At 45.3% G+C, this 27,591-nt stretch overlaps 1 protein-coding gene across 1 annotated transcript in view; it reads left to right on the plus strand.

Moving 5' to 3' along the window:
* The window catches only part of LOC141094298 (uncharacterized), a 29,321-nt gene extending 21,298 nt beyond the window's left edge, over positions 1-8,023 (plus strand). The window contains exons 5-7 of the mRNA XM_073580135.1: positions 1,410-1,507; positions 1,706-1,796; positions 7,027-8,023. Of these exons, the coding sequence (XP_073436236.1) occupies positions 1,410-1,507; positions 1,706-1,796; positions 7,027-7,955 (1,118 nt within the window). The 3' untranslated portion in view covers positions 7,956-8,023. The remainder of the gene's footprint in view (positions 1-1,409; positions 1,508-1,705; positions 1,797-7,026) is intronic.
* Positions 8,024-27,591: the final 19,568 nt, after the last annotated feature.

The raw sequence follows: 27,591 nt of genomic DNA on the forward strand, positions 1-27,591 counted from the left end.
CCGGCTCCCTCCGGCTGTACTTCCGGGTCAGATGTCGGGCGTGCGAGATGACGTCATCGTGCACGCGCCGACATGTCCCGGAGGATGCTGAAAGCAGAGGCGCTGCTGGGGAGCGGGCCGGCTGTGAGGTAAGTATGGGGAACTTTATTTTTTTTTATTTATAAAATGAATTAAATGGGGGAGGGGGTGAGTAGGGGCTGTACACAATGAAGGGGGAGGTGACTGGGGGCTGTATATGATGAAGGGGGTGAGTGGGGCTACACAGGATGAAGGGGGTTGAGTGGGGTTGTACAGGATAAAGGGGGGTGACTGGGGTTGTACAGGATGAAGGGGGGTGACTGGGGTTGTACAGTATGAAGGGGGGATGAGTGGGGGCTTCACAGGATGAAGGGGGGATGAGTGGGGGCTTCACATGATGAAGGGGGGATGAGTGGGGGCTTCACATGATGAAGGGGGGTGAGTGGGGCTACACAGGATGAAGGGGGGTGACTGGGGTTGTACAGGATGAAGGGGGGTGACTGGGGTTGTACAGGATGAAGGGGGGATGAATGGGGGCTTCACAGGATGAAGGGCGGTGAGTGGGGCTGCACATGATGAAGGGGGGTGAGTGGGGCTGCATATGATGAAGGGGTGGTGAGTGGGGCTGAACATGATGAAGTGGGGGATAAGGGGGACTGCACATGATGAATTAAGGGGTAAGTGGGACTGCACATGATGAATTAAGGGGTAAGTGGGACTGCACATGATGAATTAAGGGGTAAGTGGGACTGCACATGATGAATTGGGGGTAAGGGGGACTGCACATGATGAATTGGGGGTAAGGGGGACTGCACATGATGAATTGGGGGTAAGGGGCACTGCACATGAAGTGGGGGTAAGGGGGACTGCACATGATGTGGGGGTAAAATTAACTGCACATGATGATGGGGGAGTGGGGCTGCACATGAAGTTGGGGGGGAAGGGGACTGCACATGATGAAATGGAAGGGGGGATAAGGGGCTGCAAATGATGAAGCGGCACTGCAGATGAAGTGAGTGGGTGATAGGGGACTGCAATGGATGAAGTAAGGGGACTTCAAATTAAAGTGGGGACATTAAAGTGGATCCCCTATGGCCAGGATCACGTTGGGCGATTTTGTGCGTATTGGCCGTAGGCCTACAGCTTATGTGCAACGTCTTTTTAGGCCATGTCCACACGTGGTGGAATGGTGGCGGGTTTTCCGTATGGACCCGCAGCAAACCAAGTGCTGCGGTCCGTACGCGCTGTCAATTCCCGCACGGGGACCGCAGCGCTCAGGTGGGAAGGGGGGTACAGGGGCCCAGGTTTTATGAACAGCCCTGGGCCCATAGTCCACTTAATCCGCCACTGATGTAAAGAATGAATTCAGTCCCTGTATGTGTTTCCTCCAGATCTATCCAGTAAGAGGACAACACCAGAGAGATGTCCCCGTCCTCTTCTTCCACAGGACTGTAACCAAGAAGATCCCAATGTTCCTCAGGATCATCAGGTAGATGGAGAGAAGGTATCATGAGATCTCCCCTATGATGTGTAGACGGCTGTGAAGGTCTTGTGCTCAGTCTTGTTTTATCCACCAGTATTATATGTTTTATACTTGTGTAATGAGAGCGGTGGAGATGGCAGGATTAGAGCTGATCATAGATGTGACTTCTCCATCTGTCTGTGACTTTTACAATATTTGTTTCAGAGTGAAGATCTGACCCATATTAATACTACAGAGACATATGTGAGGGGTGATGAGCGGTGTAAAGAGGAGATTCCTACATATGACTACCCAGGTGAGTAGTAACCACTAAATGCAGAGAACTCAGATTCTTCTCAGTCACCGGCTGTGACTGCTTTATCGGTGGTGTAGTTCGGCCATATTACCATTTTTCCTCCCAACTACAACATTCTCCTTCACTCAAAACTGTTCAAATTACTTTGGGCATTGAAAACCCTTTGCAATAGAACTTACCACCTGGAGGATCCACCTACCCCCTGGGATTAGAAGACACTGACCGTTACCTGCCCAGTTCTGTAAACTACAAAGCCAAATGACAGTGTACGTAAAATGTGCTGACAAGTTAGAAAATCACTTGAAGAAAAGTATTATGATGGGTGAATTTCTGTACAATAGCCAAGTTTATCTTTATCCTGACTTTTCAATTTGTATTAAAACTAACTAATTTCAAGTCGGATTGTGATAAAGTACATAAAAACATTACACCTCTGTGTGTGCTAAGCTGTGCGTGGCTGATGGCTGTAATATACATGTATTCACGCCTGCAGGAGATGTGTTGGCATGGCTCGAGCCCTGGTTTCATGGATTCACTCCTGATCATTAATTCCATTATGTTTTCAATCCTAAGAAATTCAGATTACTGCACAATCCCTCCTGAAATGGGGAGCATTAATACTTTCTCTAGTCTTTTGGTCAGGACTCACAGTCACTCCAATAGTCCACCATAAATGAGTGCAAATCTGGTTTAGTGTTCGTGTTCACCCCTCATATTTACATTGTTGTGGATGTAACATAATTTTTCACTCTGTCTTTTTACCTGTTCATTCTGTATGATAGTTTGATTGTGATGGGATCGGCCTGCCTGACTTATGTGAGTCTGTAACTCCCTGATAGTATCACGTTGTTGCAATGCAGGTAAGTGCAAGCTCCACTAGATGGCAATAGAGTGGAAGGAGGGCTGCACCTAGACAAAGCAGGCCTGTCGTGTAGCAGCAAGGCTACCACTAGGTGGCAGCAGAATAGTCAAACAAGCCGGGTCAAGCAATAACCTGTAGCACAGTACCAAATGGAATAAACAAACTCAGGATCCGAGACAAGTCAAGAAGATCAGTAACGGTCAGAAGCGGATAAGCCAAAGACAAAAGACAGAAGCAGGTCAGGATACAAGCCAAGTCAAAACCAGGGAGTCAACACACTAAAGGAAAACACTCAGTCAGGACGGGAGTAGGGGAAAACAGAGACATGGGTTCAGGCAGAAAACGCAGCAAGTCAAATCAAAGCAATCAGAGTCAGCTACAGCAGCCGTAGGCAAAAACTATAACTGACATTGCCTGCAAAAAGCAGCAGCAATAAATAGCCAAACTTAGGCTGAGAAAGGTTAAACACTGACATCACCAGACCGGGAAAAAGGGAATACAGGATTCAAAACCCAGTTTGAATCATGACAATAGTCTTAAAAAAAAGCTCTACATCGCCTCTTCCTAATGCCTAAGATCTAAATTTAGAGTGAACCTGTCAGCAGGATTGTGCACAGTAACCAACACACAGTGTCAGGTCAGTGCCGTTATACTGATTACATTGATCCATGGATTGATGAAATCCATCTTGTGGTTGTTGTTTAATCTTTATTTGTAGTTTTCAGTTAATGAGATTCTTGTGCTCTAGGGCGGAGATGTGGGCGGGGCTTTATGTGGTGCTCTGCTTACGTATTCATCCTTATTGGCTTATTACAGGTCCCTGATCCTTCAGTGACCTTACCCCTATTTTACGCAATGCATATAATTGTGTTGATATTATTGTTGATAATGCCTTAAAAAAAAATTGCATCCAGCAAAATGACACAAGCGGCACCTGTCCAGTAGCATCTATCTCTTACTTGTAGATGCTACAGCGAAGGCACTGTCACCGCTTATGACATTTTGCTGGATGTGATTTTTTTTCTAAGCCTCACAATAGCCACAATATTATAGGCATTATCAACAATAATATCAATGCTATTATATGCATTATATAAAAATGGGGGGCAGGTCAGTGAGGGATCAGTGACCTGTCATAAGCCAATACAGATGCATATGTAATCAGAGCATCACATAAAGCCCCGCCCATAGCCCCGCCCCAAAGAATGAGAATCTCATTAACTGAAAACTGCAAATACAGATTAAACAACAACCACAAGACGGATTTCATCACCAGGTATCACTGTAATCAGTATAACGGCGCCGACCTGACAGTGTCTGTAGGTTACTGTGCACAATCCTGCTGACAGATTCACTTTAAGATATCTCAGCTCTGCACTATTATACACAGTTCTCTTTAACCCCTTGCTGGCCGCTGACTGGATAGTACCTCAGCGACCAGTATCCCCTGCTTTGATGTGGGCTCCGGCGGTGAGCCCGCATCAAAGCCGGGACATGTCAGCTGTTTTGAACAGCTGACATGTGCCCATACTAGGCGCGAGCGGAATCGTGATCCACCCGTGCCTATTAAGTAGTTAAATCCTGCTGTCAAACTCTGACAGCGGCATTTATCTAGCGCTTCTGTCCACCGGGTCGGAAATATGCGCACCGCTGACCCCCATCACGTGATCGGGGGTCATCGGTGCATTGCTATCACAACCAGAAGTCTCCTCGATAACTATATGGTTGTTGATGGCAGATTGCTATGAGCGCCAACCTGTGGTCAGCACACATAGCAATGCAGTAATTTGATGGATAGAGGTGATCTGAGCATCACCTCTATGTAGCAGAGGCAATCGTGCTATGGCAGCTTCTAGCCCCCCATGGAGGCTATTGAAGCATGCAAAAAAAAGTTTTCAAAAATATTAAAAAAATAAAAAAACATAAAAGTTTAAATCACCCCCCTTTCACCCCAATCAAAATAAAACAATACAAAAAATCCCACATACACATATTAGGTATCGCCGCATTCAGAATCGCCCGATCTATCAATAAAAAAAGATTAACCCGATCTCTAAATGGCGTAGCGAGAAAAAAAACGCCAGAATTACATTTTTTGGTTGCAATAATGCAATAATGGGCGATCAAAAGAACGTATCTGCACAAACATGGTATCATCAAAAACGTCAGTTCGGCATGCAAAAAATAAGCCCTCACCCGACCCCAGATCATGAAAAATGGAGACGCTACGAGTCTCAGAAAATGGCGCTTTTTTTTTTTTAGCAAATGTTGGAATTTTTTTCAACACTTAGATAAAAGAGAACCCAGACATGTTTGGTGTCTATGAACTCGTAATGACCTGTAGAATCATAATGGCAGGGCAGTTTTAGCATTTGGTGGACCTAGCAAAAAAGCCAATCAAAAAACAAGTGTGAGATTGCACTTTTTTTGCAATTTCACCGCACTTGGATTTTGTTTTCCTGCTTTCTAGTACACGACATGGTAAAATCAATGATTTCCTTCAAAAGTACAACTCGTCCCGCAAATAATAAGCCCTCACATGGACATATTGATGGAAAAATAAAAACGTTATGGCTCTGGGAAGAAGAGAAGCGAAAAACAAAAATGCAAAACCGAAAAAAGATGAGGTCATGAAGGGGTTAAATGTGTAATATTTCTTCTTGAAACTCATCTGACAGAAAATATTGGCCCTTACGATAGTTTAGATTGTGAAATCACTGGGCCCCATATGCTAATTACCCCAGAGAGGTTTCACCACTAGTTACTCATTTATTACTGATGAAGACTGTGGAGTTTGATCATTTCAGTAGATGTTATTATATAGTCACAGTTTTTGACTACAGTAGTTAGTGCCCAAAATACTCTGATTTATCCTCTTCCCGCAGCCAGTTTTGTGTTCTTAATCAGGCCCCATTTTTAAAATTAGACGTGTGTCACTTTATGTGGTGATAACTTTGGAATTCACAAAGGATAATAGAAAACAAATGGATCTTACAGATTTTCCAACTTCTCACAATACCCTATATACGATTGTACACTACTGTCTGGGCACATGGCAGTGTTCAGAAGGGAAGGAGCGCCATTTAGCTATTTGAATGCAGATCTTGCTGGAATAGTTTGCAGACACAATGTATTGGGAGCAATGTTCGTGGTCACCTGGCAGCTCAAAAGATGTCCACCATGAACATGCTTGGCTCTATCTTCTCTGCTTTCCATATCCCAAGGATTGTCTTGCTCATCGCCCTTTAACACCCTTACATGGATCTGGACTTACACTGGGACCCCTAGGCTTGGACCATGGTGTTACCTGCTATTCTTGGGTGTTAGATGGCAAGAAGAATAGTCAGGTAGCTGGGTCAGAGCCAGAAGGACAGAATACAGAATCAGAAGACACAAGAGTAGTCAGTAACGGGCCACGGTCACAACAGGAAACAAATACACAAGCCGCAAGCTGAGGAACAGAGGACTGAACCAGGGGAGAACAACGGCAATATGCTTTGGGCTTTAGTAGGGTGTGGTACTTTCCAATTGACTGAAGTAGGGAGCAGATTACTCCAGGACACCAGGAACAGATCCCAGATGAGATTGGACACACCATATGCAGAAGCCCTAATATAACTAAATGACAGAAAACCAGAATAGCCGAAATAAAGTGACTCAATTTTATAAATTAATTCACTGAGGGTTATAATCTATAGGAGGACTGAATATTTTGACTTCACAGTCACTTTCCGGAAATTAACACGCAGTGGATGTTGGAGAGTGAAAAATTACACGTTTTGCCATTTTATTACCCAACACATAGTGCCCAGATTGTGCTCCAAGAGACACACACCATAAATTAAGTGGATTCTTCTCACTATAATATTGCTAAATACAGGGATCCTTAATGTTTGAGCACACTGCAAGGCTCAGAAGTGAGAGCGGATTTTGCTGGATTGGTTTACGGAAACCTTGTTTCTTTTTGAGCCACTAATATTGTGGGAACCTCTGTTTTTCCATTGACAGATGATGGACCTGAGTGAGGACTTGTTTTTTGTGAGATGAGAATTGGTATTATTTTCGCCTACATAACATTGATTGGTTTGTTTTTATTCAATATTTGGGAGGCAGAATGAACAAACAGTTGAATACCACACACTACTGGTTCATCCGGGGCAGCACGGTGGCTCAGTGGTTAGCGCTGCAGCCTTGCAGCGCTGGAGTCCTGGGTTCGAGTCCCACCAAGGACAACATCTGCAAGGAGTTTGTATGTTCTCCCCGTGTTTGCGTGGGTTTCCTCCGGGCACTCCGGTTTCCTCCCACACTCCAAAAAAAACAAAACTCAAGGATAGTTTATTAAAAAGATAATTGTTTTTTTTATCTTAGATGACTGTACCAGGAGATCAGAGGAACAGCTGACATCTTCAATTTTTAAATCTGATGATCTTGAGATCCTACAAGATACAACTGCAGTGATTCCTGTTACTCCAGATATACCATCATCCATTCACAGCAAAGATCTGTCATCTGATCCTATGGAACAGGTCCCATCTTCTGATTCATTACCGAGTACTAAGGAAAATCAAAGTCACAAAAGAGACATTGAAAAACAAACTGCTCCTAAAGCAAAAGAGTCATTTTCATGTTCAGAATGTGGGAAATATTTTATATGGAAATCATATTTTGTTAATCACCAGAGAACCCACACAGGGGAGAAGCCTTTTTCATGTTCAGAATGTGGGAAATGTTTTACCCAGAAATGTAATCTTGTTATACATCTAAGAACTCACACAGGTGAGAAGCCATTCTCCTGTTTAGAATGTGGGAAATGTTTTAACAAGAAATCAGTTCTTGATAGCCACCAGAGAACTCACACAGGGGAGAAGCCTTTTTACTGTTCAGAACGTGGGAAATGTTTTGTAAATAAATTTACTCTTCTTAATCACCAGAGAACTCACACAAGGGAGAAGCCTTTTTCCTGTTCAGAATGTGGGAAAAGTTTCAATCAGAAATCAGATTTGGTTAAGCACCAGAGAACTCATACAGGGGAGAAGCCTTTTTCCTGTTCAGAATGTGGAAAATGTTTTGCACAGAAAACAAATTTTATTAACCACCAGAGAACTCACACAGGGGAGAAGCCTTTTACATGTTCAAAATGTGGGAAATGTTTTAGCCAGAAACGGGGTCTTGTTATACATGAAGGAATTCACACAAAGGAGAAGCCTTTTTCCTGTTCAGAATGTGGGAAATGTTTTAAACGGAAAGCAAATCTTGTAAGACATCAGAGCAGTCACACAGAGGAGAAGCCTTTTTAATTTTCTTAATGTGGGAAATATTTTACTTGGAAATCAACTGTTAATAAACATCAGAGATGTCGCCTAGGGGAGAAGCCTTTTCTTATGTTCAGAATGTTGGAATGTTGGGTCTTCTTAACCTCTCTCTGCCATCTGACGTACTATTCCATCTATGTGACCTGGGTCTTCCTATTCATGGAATAGTACATCATGCCCTTTAATGCGACACTGCGACCAAAGTCGCGGTGATCACATTAAAATTCCAGCGCCATCTTACCTGTGGGAAGATGGTGTCGGCATCCCGAGAGGTGTCCCCGCCCACCCGCACTCACGACCACTGTGATTGGCTGTTCAATTCTGAACAGCCAATCGCAGCCTCTCTCATTGTTTCAGCCAATCAGATTGCTGAAACTGTGATGTTCCAGCCTAGGATCGAGTACCGATGTACTCTCTCCAAGGCCAGTGGCTGGCAATGCCAGGCATCGGTGAAAACCTCTCAGATTTGCACGATCGACAATTACATCAATCGCGCCAATTGCAGGGCACAGCCGCGTTGTTACCGCTCTGTGCCCTGCCGATGGCCTGCCTGGATCGGTTCTGTAAGAGCACCGATCCTAGACTGGTGCCTAGAAAAGGCCTACAATCTCAATTACTAATACAAGAAGGGTTTAGAGTATTATCATGAAAATATATCCACTAAAAATGAGATGTCAGTGAACTAAGCCGCTGATGATGTTGAAGGTGTATCTCCGTCTGCATCAGTATATTAGTATCTTTTTTTGAGGCTGGGGTATCACTGAATGAACTTCATGGATTTGGTGATTAATCTCGTTATCATTATTATATATACATTCCATCGATGCATTATATTATCTGATTGAAATCTCATGTGGAGTAGTTTTAAGCAGGATAATTCCCATATGTACCACCAGATGCCAAGTGTGTTCTACCATTGTTTTTAATCTCTGTGGGACACAGGATCCTCTTTAGAGCAGTTATATCTTTGTCTAGCATTAGGAGTCCCCTCAGCTATTGGGTAGAGGGTGTCATTAGTGGCTGCAGGGTATACCAGGGCCCCTAGGGATAGCCATCGTCGAGCGGGGGCGCCACAACGTTCCCCCCTAGGGTGCCAACCTCCGCGGCCAGGCAGGTACAAGCTCAGAATTATCAGGGATTCCTAGTTGTCCCAAATGTGGGTTTTCTGTTTGAACACTTTTTTCTTTTGTTGTGTATTTGTCACGTTTTCTTTTGGTGTATAACCACACTAGTGGTTTTTTATTATTAATAAAGTACCAATTTTAGGGGATATATTTTCATGATAGTGCCTAGAAAAGGCCTTGCATGGCCTGCAGCTGCTGATGGGCGCAATCGATGTAATCATCGATTGTGCCAATCACAGGGCACAGCTCCGGTTGGACCGCACTGTGCCCTGCTGGTGACCTGCCGGTGACCTGCCTAGGATCGGAGCTGTGTGCTCTGATCCTAGGCCAGTGCTTATCAACACCGGCATCACCAGTGCTAACTCTGATTGGTGGGATCGATGTGATCATCGATCTCACCAATGACAGGTCACAGCAGCAGTATGACCGCTCTGTAACCTGTCTCTGACCTGTCTGTGACTGCTCTGCAGGTCCTCACACTAGCTGAGGATTCCTGCAGAGTGGTCACACTGCTTGATCTCCTGTGCTGGGCCTTGTGGTGCTACAGAGGCCTGTAACACCACAATCCCTGCTGAAGACAGAAGAAAGAAGACAGAAGTAAGAAGAGAGACTACAACCGTAAGTGTTGATCCCTGATCCCTGCCCGATCTTTCTTCATCCCCATCCCCCTTTCCCCCTCTTTTTACTCCCCTCCACCCCCCTTTGCACCACCTCCATGCGCACATTTGGCAGCCGCCGAGCGTTGATTGGTGATGCAGTTCACCGATCAACATTAGTGCTCGCTTTTCTTTCTCACCCCCCTTTGCGCCACCTCCATTCACACATCCAGCAGTCGCCGAACATTGATAAGTGATGCAGTTCACTTATCAGAGCTCGTGCCTGATGTTTTCCGTTAGTCTTTTTCACAACCCCTTGCGCCACCCCCGTGCACACATCCAGCAGCCACTGAACTTTGATAAGTGAAACAGTTCACTCATCAGAGCTCGTGACTGCTATTTTAGACACATTTATATTCACCACCTCCGTGCACACATCCAGCAACCGCCAAACTTTGATAAGTGATGCAGTTCACTTATCAGAGCTCGTGTCTGCTGTTTTACACTTTTAACAGACTTTTTTTTCTCCCTGGTTCTTTTCTTATTTTAGCTTTTTCTTTTCAGAGATGCTTGCACCAATCCCTATCCCCCCCACACACATACAGTTATAAATAAAGTACTTAACACAAGCACCATACTCATAAAAAAAGTCCCACCTGTCACATTCATCCCAACAGTGCTATTCATTGGAGGAGGCATATGCCTTCCTTGCCTTCAACACTGATAGCGAGGGAGAGGACCCTACATTTCTTTACTTTTCAAATTCTTCATTCTCAACCTTTTCCTCCTCATCTTTCTACTCAGGTCCTGCGGAACTGCCACGCAGACATCCAAGGACAGATGAGGCAGCGCCCACTATTGCAGAAGATGAAGCTGAACCAGCGCACCCCATTGCGGACCCCGTATGGACCTCGCCCCCCGAAAATTATAAGCCACTGATTCCTGATTTTGTGGCAGAATCAAGTTTGTCACCACTGGCCTCACAGAAATAGACTTTTTCAAAGTCTTTTTCTCTGAGGATTTTGTTAACCTCATAGTGGACCAACTAATTTATACAGTATGCTCGTCAATTTTTGGCACAAAACCCCGGTTCATCATATTCTAACTGGTCTCCTGTAGATGCAGTTAAAATGATGCAGTTTTGGGGCCTGGTCCTTCACTTGGGGATCCAGAAGAAGCCAGAATTTCTGTAATATTGGAGTGTTGATATTTTATACAATACTCCAGTGTTCCGAATTGTCATTGCCCAGACGCATTTTGAGGACATCCACAAATTCCTGCATTATACTGATAATGCACAGCGTCCCCCACAAGACGACCACAACTTTGACCATCTGTTCAAAGTTTGGCCGGTCATCGAACACTTCAAAAAGTTTGCTGAAGTGTACATGCCCCAAAGGGACATCTGCGTGGATGAGGCCTTAGTTCATTTTAAAGGAAGGCTCGAATTCCGTCAGTACCTGCCCAGCAAGAGAGCCAGGTACGGAATTAAACTACACAAACTGTGTGAGAGGACCTCAGGGTACACCCACAGGTTTAGAGTTTACGAAGAAAAGGACACCAGGATTGAACCCTCCTGTCCTGGGAGTGAGTGGGACAATTGTGTGGGATTTGGTACACTCAGTGCTGGATAAAGGTTATCACCTCTACACCAATAACTTTTATACCAGCATCCCACTGTAAAAATACCTCTCTGCGCGAGGTACCACAGCCTACGGTCCTGTCTGCAAAAATCAGAGCAGCCGCCCGAAAACACTACTTGGGCAGATGCTTAGAAGGGTGACAGCAGAGCTCAATGTAGCGACCACCTGCTGGTGGTCAAGTACAAAGAGAAGAGGGATGTCCTTCTCTTGACCACCATACACGGTGATGGCAGCGCCATCAGCACTGTACGGGGTACCTCTACACAGGTCAGCAAACTAGACTGTGTACTGGGGTACAACAAAAACATTGGGAGCATTGATCTCTCTGATCAACTCCTCCAACCGTACAGTGCTTTGAGAAAGGCAAGGGTGTGGTATGAAAAGCTAGCCGTGCACATCGTACAAATGGCAATGCTCAACGCTTTCCTGCTATCACGATGTGCACGCCACACCGATACGTCATACCTTCAGTTCCAGCAGGTAGTGGTTAAGGCCCTGATATTTGGCTCTCTGGAAGGAGTGGGCCCCAGTACTTCTGGAACTGAAGGTGCTCATATGGTACCAAGTCAGCATTTCCCGAGGGTGGTCCCGCCAACTGGAAGAAAAAATAAGCTGCAAAAAGCATGCTGAGTGTGTTACAAAAGGGGAATACACAAGGACACAAGTTATCAATGCGACACCTGCCCCGAAAAATCTGGCCTGTGTATGAAGGATTGCTTCAAATTGTACCACACCTCCATGCACTACTAATTTATTAAATTTAAAGGAAACAGTAGATTAGTTTCAAAAATGATGTCACTTGTGTTTTTTTTTACTGTTTAGGCACATGAGGGCCTCTGCAAATGTAACATGATGCCGACTGACCATTCCATCAAAGTCTGCATTCCAAAATGTCACTACTTCCCTTCCGAGGCCTGACGTATGCCCAAACAGTTTTTACGCACATATGGGGTGCCAGCGGACTCAGGACAAATTGGACAACAACTTTTGGGGTCACTTGTGGGGGTTTCTACTGTTTAGGCACATCAGGGACTCTGCAAACAGAACATGACACCCGCAGACCATTCCATGAAAGCCTGCATTATAAAATGTCACTATATCCATTCCGAGCCTCGACGTGTGCCCAAACAGTAGTTTTCTCCCATATATGGGGTGCCAGCATACTCTGGACAAATTGGAAAACAACTTTTGGGGTCCAATTTCTCCTGTTATCCTTGGGAAAATAAAAAATTAGGGACTAAAAGATAATTTTTGTGGGAAAAATAGGATTTTTTACTTTCACGCTCGGGTATTATAAACTTTAGTGAAACACTTGGGGGTTCAAAGTGCCCACCACACATCTAGATAAGTTCTTTAGGGGGTCTAGTTTCCAAAATGGAGTCACTTGCTGGGGGTTTCCACTATTTAGGCACACCAGGGGCTTGCCAAACGTGACATGGCATCCAATCTCAATTCCAGCCAATTTTAGTTTGAAAACGTCAAACGGCGCTCCTTCCCTTCCGAGCCCTGCCGTGCGCACAAACCGTGGTTCCCCCATATATAGGGTATCAATGATCAATGTACTCAGGGCAAATAGGACAACAACTTTTAGGGTCCAATTTCTCCTGTTACTGTTGGGAAAATAAAAAAATCGGGGACTAAAAAATCATTTTTGTGGAAAAAATTTTTTTTTTTCACTCCCGGGCATTATAAACTTTAGTGAAACACTTAAGGTGGTTCCCCCCACATATGGGGTATTGGCGTACTCAGGACAAATTGGTCAACAATTTTTGGGGTCCATTTTCTTCTTTTACCATTGGGAAAATAAAAAAAAAATCTTGCTAAAAGACCATTTTTGTGACTAAAAAGTTAAATGTTCATTTTTTCCTTCCACGTTGCTTCGGCTCCTGTGAAACACCTGAAGGTTTAATAAGCTTCTTGAATGTGGTTTTGAGCACCTTGAGTGGTGCAGTTTTTAGAATGGTGTCACTTTTGGGTATTTTCTGACATATAGACCCCTCAAAGTGGCTTCAAATGTGAGGTGGTCCCTAAAAATAATTTAATATTTCTCTATTTTAAGGGTATAAAAATTCAAAGTTTGAAAATTGCAAAATTTTCCATATTCTTGCCAAATTTCCATTTTTTTACACAATTAAACGCAGCCATCTCAGAATCGCCAAGATCTGTTGAAGCGTTCCAGAGTTATTACCTCATAAAGGGACAGTGGTCGGAATTGTAAAAATTGGCCTGGTCATTAACATGCAAACCACCCTTGGGGGAAACTTCTTCCCAATAAACCCTGATAACCTTCCCAAGGGCCCCAACATTAACAAACATGTTGGCCCCAAGCCGGCTGAAGAAAAAAGAGGATTCTAATCCCGCTATTAAAAAAAAAAAAGCTCAGACAAGGCTCCTATAGATGTGGCATCCCGAGATGCCTATGTTGCTCCAGTATTATTCATAATACAAAAACTTTTTCATCAGACATTGGAAATACAGATGACTTTCAAATCAAATACCATTTGACTTACCCATCCAGATTTGTCATTTATGTCGTTATACATAACAACTACATAAAATAATAAACTCGCACAGCCATAATATAAAAAAAATGATTTCTACAGCATGGCCTTTCCAGGCATTATGCAATAAATCACAACAAAAGGATCTCCTTTAGGGTTATCCCTATTGACCATGTCCCCCCATGATACCCCAACCGAGTCCAGACCCTTAACAGGAAAGAGATTTTCTGGATTCTCAAACTGAATACCATAAATCCCTATGGACTCAATGCAACAACTGGTTTGTCTAATTAACTGAGATATATCTAGAGTTCCTCTGTACAACCAACCTCCTTTTTCTTTGCGTTTTGTGATGATGAATGTTACAGGTCTGAGAAACATCTGCTCTTCTTATGAAGAAGATTCATCCCTTCATTGTGTTTTTTCTGTTTTCTGCTTTTGGTTCTCTGTTTTTTTATTTTTTTTATCCATCTATTGCTATGTGATGTGTATAGGGATCACTCTCATCATTTCGCACAGTAATTGTTATTCCTCCTATGACCGGAGTCACACTTGCGAGTGCAATGCGAGAAACTCATAACGAGTCTCTCGCCTCAATACCGGCCCTGCGTTATTTTCTCTGCCGTATTATTGGTCACCGTATTACGCCCGAAAATCGCCAATGCAGGTCTATGGGTGAGAGAAAAATACGGATTACACACGGACCAGACGTGTGACTTGCGAGAAATACGCAAGACTCCTCCAGGTGACAGGAAATTGAATCATCCATTATCAGGAAGCTTTGACATGCTAATTAGGTTTGAAAGAGCTCCACACATCCCGGAAGAACGCCTCCACTGAGTCCAGTAGGTCTACATACATTAATGTGGAGATGCTCATAGTTCTGGTCCAAGAGAAGCCAGAACTATGGGATCAGAGGGACACCAATTATACTGACCGGGCCCGAAAAGAGGCGGCATGGAGGAGGATCTATGTCCAGATATTCCATGACTACGACGACAGACCTCATGAGGGCCAGCAACAAATTAGTAAGTACTATCCTTTATTAATATTATTGATCAAACTAACGTGTTACCATTAGACCATAGAATCATAATATGTGATGTATTTTCAAGAATATGTGGAATATTTCTGATGTAAAAATTAAAAATTATCAGGCCACATGACACTGTAGAATATACATGTATATATTTTAACATATATATGTTTTTTACATATATGTGGATGTTAAAGTGTAAAAACATATTTTCAATGTCCTAATTAATTTTTATGTTACCATATTTTTCGCTTTATAAGACACACCTGATTATAAGACGCACCCCCAAATTTGGTGAAGAAAAAGAGAAAAAATGTTTTTTTATGTTAAATGGAGGTGTGTCTTATAATTCTTATAATGCCAGTGTCCGTCTTTCAAATCATATACCGTATATGTCCCTCATCCTGGTATCTATATAACCCCCATCCTGGCACATTGCCCCATTGTGCTGGCACATAGCCCCCCATCCTATCCTGGATATGGCCCCCCCGGTCACTATATGCCCCCCTGCTGGCAGTCACATGGCCCCCCTCTCTCTATATTCCCCCCTGCTGTCACACATTGCCCCCCATCCAGACTTAAAGCCGCAATGCTCCTCCTTCTAGTCCTCTTCCTCTCTGAAGAGACAATTTGCATAATTAGCATATTTCCCAGAGGAACATTGTGGTTTTAAGTCTCCTCATCTCGGCATGCTTAGCATGTCATTCTCCGCAAGGAGAAATGATACTCTTGGATATCGGTCAGACGCCTCTCTCACAGCCAAACCAGATCTCACACTTTGCACTGACGAGGGGCAGTACCCCGAAACACAGTGTCTGCAAATTGAGATTCTGGCTTGGCTTTTATCCTAAGTCATGTAACAAGGCTCTTTAAAGGGTCGACATTGATTTTTAGGATTGCTACTTCCAATAGGTGGCACTAGAGTTCTAGTTCTCTTCCTCTCTGAAGAGACAATTTAATTACCTCATTAACATTAGATTCACTCAGCTGAATGGCTGACTGGAGGACACACCATTTGCACAAAGAATGCCAAAGGCAAACTCCACCAGTCGTCGTGCGCATGATAGGCGCAAGTTAAAGATTCTGCGCCGGTGGTTCAGGTTTCTACAGGGATAGGGCCTCATAACGTGATGGGTCAATTGAAAGGCCTCATCTGCAACAAGGACATAAGCCATAGGTTCAAGATTGGAGCCTGGAAGCTGACATGAGGGTGGTAGGTCCAACTAATTATTGCGCAGCCGCCGACCCATAATGGAAGAATTGAAGACTCTGGAGTCTCCAGTTCTTCCGTAGACCCCAATATCTACAATTATAAACCTGTAGCGACTGTCAACCAGGGCTAGCAAAACTACAGTAAAATATTGTTTATATTTATAGTATTGGGACCCTGAGTTTACCGGCTTACGCGCACAGATGTGCTTCCCATTCAGGGCTCTAATACAGTTTGGAAACTGGCATGTCTCCTCAAAACTACGGGCTATCCGCAATCAGTCTTCCATTTTTGGCTCAGGCATGACCACTTGATGAAGTCGTGACCAGATTTCGGAACAGGTAGAGCGGACTATGCCTGATATTGTAGATTTTCCGATTAAAAATTCATGATGCAGTGCTGCATATGAAAGACCAGCTAAAGGAAGCTAAAAGCAAAATGAAAAAGATAACAATTAGATACCATTCGACATATAAAAACAATTTCACATTAAAGAAAGTTAGAATCTGTACCTAACAAGCCATGCCATAACAACATTAAAATATTTGCAATGGCTTTGTGACATTAAAAATAGACACATATTATGATTAATCACAGGTTGTATTTTGTCTTTTATACAAAAAAAAGAGGTATTATGTAAGTAAAAAAATAATAAATTTAGAAACATCATCAACATAGGGGAGGAGGAATCCATACTGTAACATAAGGATAAGGCGCTCCTCAGCATAAATACACTTGCACATCCTGGTGTCCTTAAAAGTGACACCAGGGCGCACTATCTCCAACAAAAGATCAAAGGTGGCAAGGCTCATGCGACAATATTGGAAGAACTTGTCAGGATGGGTACGCAGAGATGCATAGAGATGGTGAAAATGGCCTTTAGTGAGGTGTTGCTTCAACAGCGGATGGACCCACATTCGTCTCCTCCTCCTTGGATCCACAATCACTGGGTATGGCTCCCAAAGCGTCGGGACAAAACCCAATTGTAAAGTCCCCGCTCAGTTGTGTTGAAAGTAAGCCTGTCTGACATGTTTCACACAAGGCAGAAATACCCCAACAAAAGCACGGCCAGAAAATGCCCAGATTGGAGTGTGCCACCTGTTGTAGAGGCAATAAATAGGGTTGCTGATTATGATGTAAATTTTTTTCAGGCCTAAAAACCGTTAAATGTCCATTTTGCAAGGTTGCGAGAGAAAAACGCCATACGGATGTCACACGGATGCTTAGATGTGAGAAAATCGCATTCTCGCATTGCCAACAGATCACATACGGATCACTGTTCAGGGAACATTTCTGCAATTCTCGTCCGTAAAAAACGGACTGTATTTTTATACGTTAAGTGTGACTCCGGCCTTAGGGTGAAATAGGGAGGGTTTCATCCACTACCAAAATATAAAAATCAACTATTCGTAGAGGTAAATAATATTAAATAGTACCAACATGTACAAAACCATTTTTTTTGGAAGCTACATAATATTCCTGTGTAGCAGCATATCATTTTTTTTATGCAAAATAATATTCCTTACTGCCAGCATATAGTAACATCTAATTGCTAAATGATATTCCTCGTCTATTGCTTAAATACCTAATATTTGTCTAGCAGTTATGCGACTGGCGCAAAACCTCTTGAGCTACGGAAACATCACTATTTACCATTAATTTCCCTGAGTCTGCAGTTGGTATGTCTCATAAAGGCAATGTAAAAAAAATCCCCCCAAAATTTTATTTGTTAAAACAATAGCGTATCTTCAGCTAGCAGTTGTGCGACTGCTGCAATCCATGCAGAGATAATCAAATGTGGCAATTTAGCAGTGGCAATAATTTCCATAACTCCGCTGTTGCCGTGTGTCAGCAAGGCAATGTAAAATAAAATCCATAATTTTCTATTGGTCTATTAACTAGCATATCTTTATCTAACAGTTGTGCGACTGGCGCAAAGCCTGCAGACATACGCAAACGTGACTATTTACTTGTAATTTACGTCACTCTGATATTGCCGTGTATAATAAAGCTGAGAGCTGAAAAAAATAATAGCCACACATTGCTAGATACAGTGAATTTGTACATAAGACCTTTGTGAGGGTACTTGTGAAAAATAAAGCCAGTATCTTTTTGTTTCATAAGCATAACGCATTCAAGACTAGAAAGGGTAATGTTAAGGGATGTGGATTTGGTGTTGCCTGCCAAGGCCGCGTGACAGATCTAAAGGTGACTGTATCTCATTTTAGCTTCCCGTCAAAATTTGGTCAGCGCGCTATACCACTGACGAACCCAGACAAGTGCGAGGATGTTGTGGGTTGGATGGCAGACAATGACTCCAGTGTGTTGACAAGCAGCCCATGAAGTCTTCCACACAGTCCAGTCTCAGTAGCCAAGAGGCTGGGCCTCTGAATCCTCAACCTGGTCCTTCTTCCTCCCACCATCAAGAGTCCCAGGAGACATATGACCCCAACGCTGACCACTGTGAGGAACCATTTATGTTCCCTTGTAATTTGTCAGGCCCCTCAACGTACACCGTTAAAGAGGGTAATGAGGAGGTGGCGTGCAGTGATGCTCAAACATTTGAGCACCCACAGCCAGGAGAAAGCCATGTTGGGGAAGGTCAATTCATGTCTGAAGAGGTAGAGGATAATAATGAGGCACGGTTGCCATCAGGCCAGACTCAAATCGCAACTCAGAAGGAGGATCAGATTGAAGGATTGGAAGACGACATTGTCGATGATGAGGCCACTGATCTAACCTGGCATGGTGGCACACCTAGTGAGCAGAGCAATGCAGATAGGGATGGATCCATAGCTCGAAAACAGGCAAGAGGTAGTGGTTTAACCAGAGGGGAACTCGGTCAACTGTTCTACAGATCCCCCCGCTCTCGGCTAGATAACATGTCAAGGTTACGTTGTTCCACTGTATTCCTTCATACCAAACAACTGTAATTTGCAGCATCTGCCAAACCAAGCTAAGAAAAGGCAAGATCACTGCTAACCTAAGCACCACCAGCATGCAAAAGCACATGGCAACCAAGCACACAAGTAGGTCAGCGGATTCCCTGGGTATCAAATCTGTGTCTGATGGTGAAACCATTGCCCCTTCCCCTGTGTTACGACCTTCCCAATCTGCTGACCATGAAGTACTTGTGATGGCATCCTGCCCTGTGTTATATACTTAACATGCGGTGTATAAGGATTCTATCCATCCATGCCAGTGGTGACGGGAATATATTCACTTCACCTATATAGGTTGTACTCCTGAGTATAACTGCACCTCAGTATATATATGGCTATACCCCGGCATATATAGCATTCACCCTATATACATACTGTACCTCCGCACTTTTGTTGAAGGCAAAGAGGGATAAAGGCTGCAGTGCGCATATTGCGCAGCGGCAAATTTTTGGACACGCCTATGACCACACCCATTTCACTAATCACACCTATATCCACGCCCCAACCACACCCATTTAGCACTGCTGATCACACTGTTTCATAAACAATAATTATAAACAGAAAAAAAAAATTATTTAAAAGTAATGAATTAAAGTATTAATGCAAACTTGGTAAATACTATTTCTTTAAAATTAGAGTGTAAAAGCTGCACAATGCATAACAGATCCACTCAGATAAAATATCTTTAACAATATTGAGCTTTTGGTTAATGGGAGGATTTTGAGAATAGTTGACTTATTGTTCTGCATATCTGCTGAAATCATGAGAAGCATTACCCTCACCTCTCTCAACAGTGAGGTCAAATTAAGCAGAATGAACGGCAGGAGCGCCTGTGACCACAAATCTGCACCGGGCAGAACAGGCAGGTAGTGAACTACTTGCCTGTGAATTCTTAGCCCCTTAAGAAAAAAAAAATTACAAAAGGTCCTGGATGGATAACCACAATTAACCAAGATCACATTATTATTTGTGCTATTATTGTCCTCCAAAGGAGATAATACCTGTCACTTTAAGGGTAGGTTCACATTGCGTTTCTGCTGTCCGTTTAATGCATCCGTTTGACAGCAGGAAAAACGCAATGTAACGGAGACGTTAACGCCTCCATAGGCTTGCATTCAACAAACGCATCCAAACGCATGCCAAAATAGGCATGAAATAGAGGATAGAAGGCAATGCCCCAAGAAATCACTACAGTCTGAACGATGGCTGGCAGAGAAGGTAGCTACTGGCACAACTGTATACCAAAGTACGACTATACAGCGGGCACTAAAGGGTCAACGTTATTGATACCAGTATATAGCGGGGGCTATGGGAACCATTGTAAGGTGGACTGTAAAGATGCCCCTATATGGCTGCCCAAAGCTATGTAATAAGGTGAAATCACTGGTCCGTGTGCCCTCCGTACATACATGTGACATCCGTGTGTCCGTGTTTCGTATCCTTGTGACACATACCGGCGCCAGTGACAAGCAGTACAGTTGGCACTGCCCCAGGTGCCGGCTGCTGATGGCCGCTCTCATCATTTTCCCAGGCTGTAAAGCGGACTTCCGGCAGAAGTTTCACCTGACAGAATCGGGACATTTTTGAGCTTGTTTTCCTATGTTTGCTCCTCTCTCATCACTTTTCGGATGGTATGACTCGCCCCCAGAGGCCGTGGGGTACTCGGTGCCGGGTCCGTTGATGTCAATTGGAGATGTCACCTGGTCCATGGCCTCAGTCGGTCAATGTAAAAGGGGTAGAGTGATGGGGATAAAGTTATTGAGATGATTCGTGATGCCACCTGTGGTTTCAGGGCAGTTTGGCCAGCGCTGCAGGGTTGCTTCTCTGGGACAGATGGTGTGGTGCAGCAATGATGTTGAAGCTCCCCACAGGTGGAGCTGTAGTCCCAGGGCAGTGGTAATAGGTGTTGAGGGAAAGGGTGCAGTGTTAGGCACAGGGATGTAGCAGTACTGAATGTGTTGGCGCAGGAAGAAGGCAATGAGACAGCTGAATGCAGTTCCAGTTCTTTTACTCACGTTTTTGGCACAGACAGGTGCCCGCTTCAATGCTGTGGTCTCCAGACAAGGGGCTCAGCCAACTCCCAGGCAGATGGAATTAACCTCTCCAGCACTCCCTTTCGTGTGCCTGTTCTGAACGTCTCATTTTTAGTGCTTATCTGAGGTACTTGCAGTGCTGAGTTGCACTGAAGTTCCTCCTGCTTGTTGTTACTCAAACTCCACTCACATGACAAGTGACTGTAGCCTGCTTCAGGGACTCCTTCTGTCATGTCCTGGCTCACACATAGGTTGCCACCGTGTCTTTGAGACTTTTATGGGAACAGAGTGGCCACAACTCCTATTCCTCCGGTTTCTGCTGCAGGAACATTAGTTTCACAAACAGCCTCGGAGACCGGACTCAGGCCAAGCGCTTCAAACTTGAGGAAGGGCTCTGCTCTGACCCTAGTCCTTAGTTCTCTTCTCCTTACGTTCCGTACTAATCTTTCTTCCTTCTGAAGAATCAGGCTTTCTATTACTCTTTCCCGTGCCAGCAGCTCCAGGTCACAGGAGTCTGCTGCAGCACTTCCATTCATTCCATCCCTCTCTGGGGATCTTTTCTCACCAACTGACCACTTCCTAACATTCTCCCGCTCTCTTGTGTCCACCCACCACCCAGCACTCTTTGTGTTCCAAGCAGGGAGCCACAAAGGGTGCTCTGCTATTCTAAAGTGTTTGTGTTGGATGTGAGTGGTGGAGTCTGGTCAGGTGTTCCATCTTACCTGGGAAGTGGGATACTACACCTCAGGAGGAGGTGCAGTTCCTCTGTGGTGACTGAACCCTCAGGGGCGCCACATTCCCCCTCCGTTTACCACAGCACGTCCGCGGGCTGTAAACAAATGAGCATTAAGATGTTAACGGAACATACTAAAATTTTCTTTTTAAATTAACAATGTAAAAACAGCTTCTCTTAAGGAGAGGACTAAAGCTTGAACGTTGCATAACAAGTTTACAGAATTTAACATTTTACCTATTGTAAAGTGCTACTGGCAGTAACTGTTACCGAGAAGTTCACTGCCAGGTTAGGCATTACCATCTTTGCTTCAACATATTTTTCACATTCTGCTATTACTCCTACTCTTCTAGACCTATAGGTGACAACCGCTGACTCCTGGTTCGTCACCCAGTTTCAAATTTTTATTCAAAACCTCACATTTTTATTAAAACAGTGTTCCTAGTCAGATAGCTAAACAAACACTTTCATAAAGCACACTATAAAAGACTTCACAGTAAAACAACAGTAATTCTTGCAAGTGCTGTAGCAGAACTTCAGGTCTGTGGTAGTCCTTGTTGAGGTTCAAGTAAAACCAAGAGAGAGCACCTTAAGACGCGCAAACTATAAACAGAGAAAGTTTGTGAATCACTCCAAGTTCATGATCACGGCAGTTCTTAAACTTGTAGTGCAACAAATGCCAAATTGAGGCTCAACTGAAGAGAAACAAATGCAAATGTTGAGGGCACAACGTTGCCAATACCCTCCTGGGTAACAGTTCAGTTCAGTCACTGGTGAACATTCCTAGTGATCTCCCCCTGGGGTGGTGGAAGCAGATTTCTTTTGTTTCCAGGAGAGTTGGTCAGGGTGTCCACTCCCTGGCGGCATGACATATTGTCCATAGTCCTCCTCTAGGGCATTACTGATTGCTGCCTGCGGTGGTACTTCTGCAGCTTGTTGGCAAGATGCAACGAGTGTCACTGCTGCAATGGACATGGGGGCTGCGGTGATAGCTACTAGAGCTGCTGTTATTGAAGTGGCTGCGGTGTCTTTTGGGACAGGCGGGGACCTGATGGGGCCTGACAGGGCTTCCCAGGACTTAGGGGCGATGGCAGTACCATTTTCCTCATGGCCGCTCAGGTCCTCTGCAGGCGTCGGCAGCAGGTTAGGTGCAGCATCCTACGGTGTTGGAGAGGTCAGGTCGGCGGTAGCAGCAGGTGCTGGTGAGGCCTGTGCAGTGATGGCAGCAGCTGGGACCAGTGAGAAGGCCGGTCCAGCGGCCTCTGCAGTGATGGCAGTAGTGGTGGGTACCGGTGGTGAGGGTTCCAGGCCAGGGTCAGCATCAGAGTCAGCTGGTACCGGTGGCATAGGTACTTCAGGGGCAGACTCCTCCTCCAGCTGCCTCAGATCCAATGATTCCAGCGGACCAAAGCCGGGGACAATTGCGCCGGGGAAGAGTTGTTTTTCTCCACTGTGCTCTCCTGGCCTTCGTCCTCCTCCCAACATGGCATCCTGGCGTTCTAGCTTCTCTCTGGGCTCCCTTCCCGCCACAGGGCTTTGCTCCTCCTTCCTGGGGCAGCACCTCCTCCCTCTTCCTCCATACTGTCGCGTCCGTCTGCGGTCTGGGCTGCAGACAGACAGCGCCCCGAGTAGCACCGACACCCTTTACCCCTATACAGGGATCTGGATTTACTGCAGAGCCCAGGAAGCGCTGTCTGAACAGGAGCAGAGTGCCAGAGCAGAACGGTCGCAATAGAACAGCAGGAAGGGAGCCAAAAATGGAGACGGAAACCAGGCGAGCAGCGGAGGTACAGAAACGGCAGGCAGAGGCAGAGTCGAGAGTCCAGGCAGAGGTCAAAAACCGGGAGAGTAGCGGAGGTACAAAATCGTCAGGTAGTAGAGGGGTCAGGAATCCAGGCCAAGGTCAGCGTCAGTAATCAGGAGAAATGCAAGGTACAAAAACGGCAGGCAACAGAGTAGTCAGAAGTTCAGGCTGAGGTCGGAGTTAACGATAGGCAATCACAAGTAACACGTAGGGGAACCAAGAATATATCCGGCGGCTTGCAAGCCCAGTCCCAAGGTATTTGAGGGATCAGGTCGTCCCTCACAGGCTCCCGGGCTGGTGATGTCATCAGGACCGCCCCCAGGACCAGACCTGATGATGATGCACCAGCCCCTTCATGACTGACAGAGGAGCGGAGTCTGCGTCCAGTAGACGCCTGCGCAGAAGCCCTTTCATTGTTACCGCCCTCACTCAGGCGCGAGCCACGGCGCCTCCTAGTGGTTGAGGGCGGAACAGCAGGCCCCGAGATCGACGACGACATGTCAGTCCGGCGTCTCCTGGTGGCCGAGGCCTGGACAGCAGGCCCCGAGCCCGAGGGCGGCGTGACAGTCCATCGCCTCCTAGTGGCTGAGGGCGGAACAGCGGGCCCCGAGTCTGACGGTGACGTGACAGTACCCCCCTCTCCAGGAGGGGCCTCCGGACCCTCAAAACCCGGTTTGTCAGGGTGCAGGAGATGAAATCTCCTAATTAATGCCTTGGCATGAATGTTCCTTGCGGGGACCCAGGACCTCTCCTCCGGGCCGTAGCCCTTCCAGTGTATAAGATACTGTATGGAGTCTCTCACAAGGCGGGAGTCAAGGATACCCTGGACTTCATACTCCAAGGACCCTCCGACCAAAACAGGAGGAGGAGGGGACTGGACAGGGTGAATTGGGGAGCGATACAGTTTGAGGAGAGACTTGTGGAACACGTTAGGTAATTTAAATGACTGCGGAAGTTTCAAACGGAAGGCTACCGGGTTAACCACTTCTATAATTTCATATGGGCCGATAAATCTGGGACCCAGTTTGGCAGACGGTACTTTCAGTTTGATGTTTTTAGTCGAAAGCCAAACCTTGTCCCCAACCCCCAAGTGTGGCCCCTTGGACCGTCGTTTGTTTGCAGCTGAAGCCTGTCTAACTTGAGCCCCTTTCAAATTTGTATTTACTTCAGACCATATTGTTTTCAAGCGATGTATGTTTTTCTCTACCCCAGGGAGCTCCGACATCCTAGCCGAGAACGACCCAAAGCGCGGATGCAATCCAAGGTTACAAAAAAAAGGGGTAGTTTTAATGGAGTCCTGGCAGCGATTATTTAAGGCAAACTCAGCCAATGGCAGATGTTCTACCCAGTCGGACTGGTGTCCTGACACGTAACAACGGAGGTATTGCTCCAGAGCTTGATTAGCACGTTCGGTTTGCCCATTGGTTTCGGGGTGGTAGGCCGAGGAGAAGGATAACTCAACACCGATGCGTTTACAGAACGCCCTCCAGAATTTTGAGACGAACTGGGTACCTCTGTCGGACACAATATTTGACGGAACACCATGAAGACGTACAATGTGCACAAGGAACAATTTGCTCAAGGTTTCGGAGTTAGGTAAGCCAGACAGGGGAATAAAATGGCACTGTTTGCTGAACCTGTCTACCACCACCCAGATACATGTTTCCCCATCTGAGGTCGGCAGGTCTGTGATGAAGTCCATGGAGATGTGGGTCCATGGACTCTCAGGGGTGGGCAAGGACTGAAGCCAGCCAGCAGGGCGATTATGGGTGGATTTGGCGCGGGCACAGACTTCACATGCTGAAACATAGTTCTTACAGTCCTTGACCACCGTCGGCCACCAAAAGTTCCTAGTTACCAACCTGGTGGTATTGTTGAGCCCAGGATGACCTGCCAGAACAGAGTCATGTGACTCTTTAAGAACTTGAAGGCGAAAGGAATTCGGAACAAACAATTTTTGGGGGGGTGTAGTGTCAGGAGCTCGTTCTGGAGACCTACGGATCTCCTCCAGAAGGTCCAAGGAAACTGCCAACACGACGATCCCATTGGCTAATATCGGAACGGGTTCACAGTCTTCGGCTTGTGTGGGGCAAAAACTGCGAGAGAGGGCATCGGCCCTCACATTTTTCGTGCCAGGGCGAAAGGTGATTAAAAAAATCGAACCTTGAAAAGAACAAGGCCCACCTGGCCTGCCTGGAATTCAGTCTTTTAGCTGACTCCAGGTAGGTCAGGTTTTTGTGGTCTGTAATGACGGTGACCTTGTGTTTGGCGCCTTCGAGAAAGTGACGCCATTCCTCGAAGGCCCATTTGATTGCTAGGAATTCCCGATTCCCAATATCATAGTTCTTCTCTGTGGCAGAGAACTTTCGGGAAAAAAAAGCACATGGGCGCAGCTGAGTGAGGGCTGCAGTGCCTTGCGATAGCACTGCTCCCACTCCGACTTCGGAGGCATCCACCTCCACAATAAATGGGCGGTCTAAGTCAGGTTGTACTAAAACCGGGTTGGCCACAAAGCATTCTTTTAACGTAGAAAATGCTTGAATGGCCTCGGGATTCCAGTTGGTCACGTCCGCCCCCTTTCGGGTTAGATCCGTGAGTGACTTGGCAATCTCAGAAAAACTCCTGATAAACTTACGGTAGTAATTGGCAAATCCCAAAAATCGCTGCAATGCTTTCAGCGATTTGGGTTGCACCCACGCCTTAATAGGTTGGATCTTGGCAGGATCCATGCGGAACCCCCTGCCTGAGACCATGTACCCCAAAAATTGTACCTCCTCAGCGAAAAAGACACATTTCTCCAACTTAGGAGTTCTCCCGTAGTCTCTGCAGTACTGAACGGACGTGTTGAGCATGTGTCACAGGGTCAGTGGAGTAAATCAAAATATCATCCAAGTACACAACGACATACACACCACAGATGTCCCTGAAAATATCGTTAACAAAGTGCTGAAACACTGCAGGAGCATTACTGAGTCCGAAAGGCATTACTAGGTACTCAAAGTGACCAAGAGGTGTATTAAACGCTGTCTTCCACTCATCGCCGTCTCTTATGCGGATTAGATTGTATGCCCCCCGGAGGTCAAGTTTAGTAAACCAACGGGCTCCAATTAGCTGATTAAAAAGATCAGGAATGAGTGGAAGCGGGTACTGGTTCTTTATAGCGATTGCGTTTAATTCCCGGTAGTCAATGCAGGGTCTGAGACCACCATCTTTCTTCTCTACAAAGAAGAACCCAGCTCCAACTGGTGAAATAGATGGTCTAATGAACCCCTTTCTTAAGCTATCCGCTATGTACTCATTCATGGCCTGACGCTCTGGACCAGAGAGATTAAATATTCTCCCTTTTGGAAGACGGGCATCTGGAATTAGGTTTATAAGACAATCATACTCTCTGTGGGGTGGTAGTTTCTCAGACTCTATAACGGAAAAGACATCTCCATAATCCCTGAGAGCAAACGGTATGAAGGGGTGTTTTTTTAGCTTGGTTTGATTTACTGCTACAGACATGCAATTATCCTGGCATTGCGAACTCCAGCGCACCACATCACCCAGGTGCCAGTCAATGACAGGGTTATGTTGACGTAGCCACGGCATTCCCAAAATGACTGCAGAAGATAGATTGTCCAACACAAAAAAGGAAATAAGCTCAGTATGTAGAGCTCCTACTGACATAGTTATCTTAGCAGTAACAAATTTAACCCCCTCCTGAATAATGGATGTGCCATTAATAGCCGTGGTTTTAATTGGAATATTAAGTTTCAGTAGTGGGACACCAAGTTTTTTAGCAGCAAAAGAGTCCATAAAATTCCCTTCAGACCCGCTATCGACATAGGCTTTTAAACACAGAGAATCCTGACCAACATACAATGAAATAGGTAGTAAAACTTTGGCCGCATCTGCGGGCAATACCTGAGCCTCTGTGCAACCATAGCCAGAGCTGCTCAGAGGCTGATGTTCCCGGGGTACGGATCTCTGACGTTCAGCTTTGTCCCTGGAGTC

Source organism: Dendrobates tinctorius, unplaced genomic scaffold, assembly GCF_039654945.1.
Source record: "Dendrobates tinctorius isolate UK_male_01 unplaced genomic scaffold, ASM3965494v1 ptg000063l, whole genome shotgun sequence".
In the NCBI taxonomy this organism is placed as follows: Eukaryota; Metazoa; Chordata; class Amphibia; order Anura; family Dendrobatidae; genus Dendrobates; species Dendrobates tinctorius.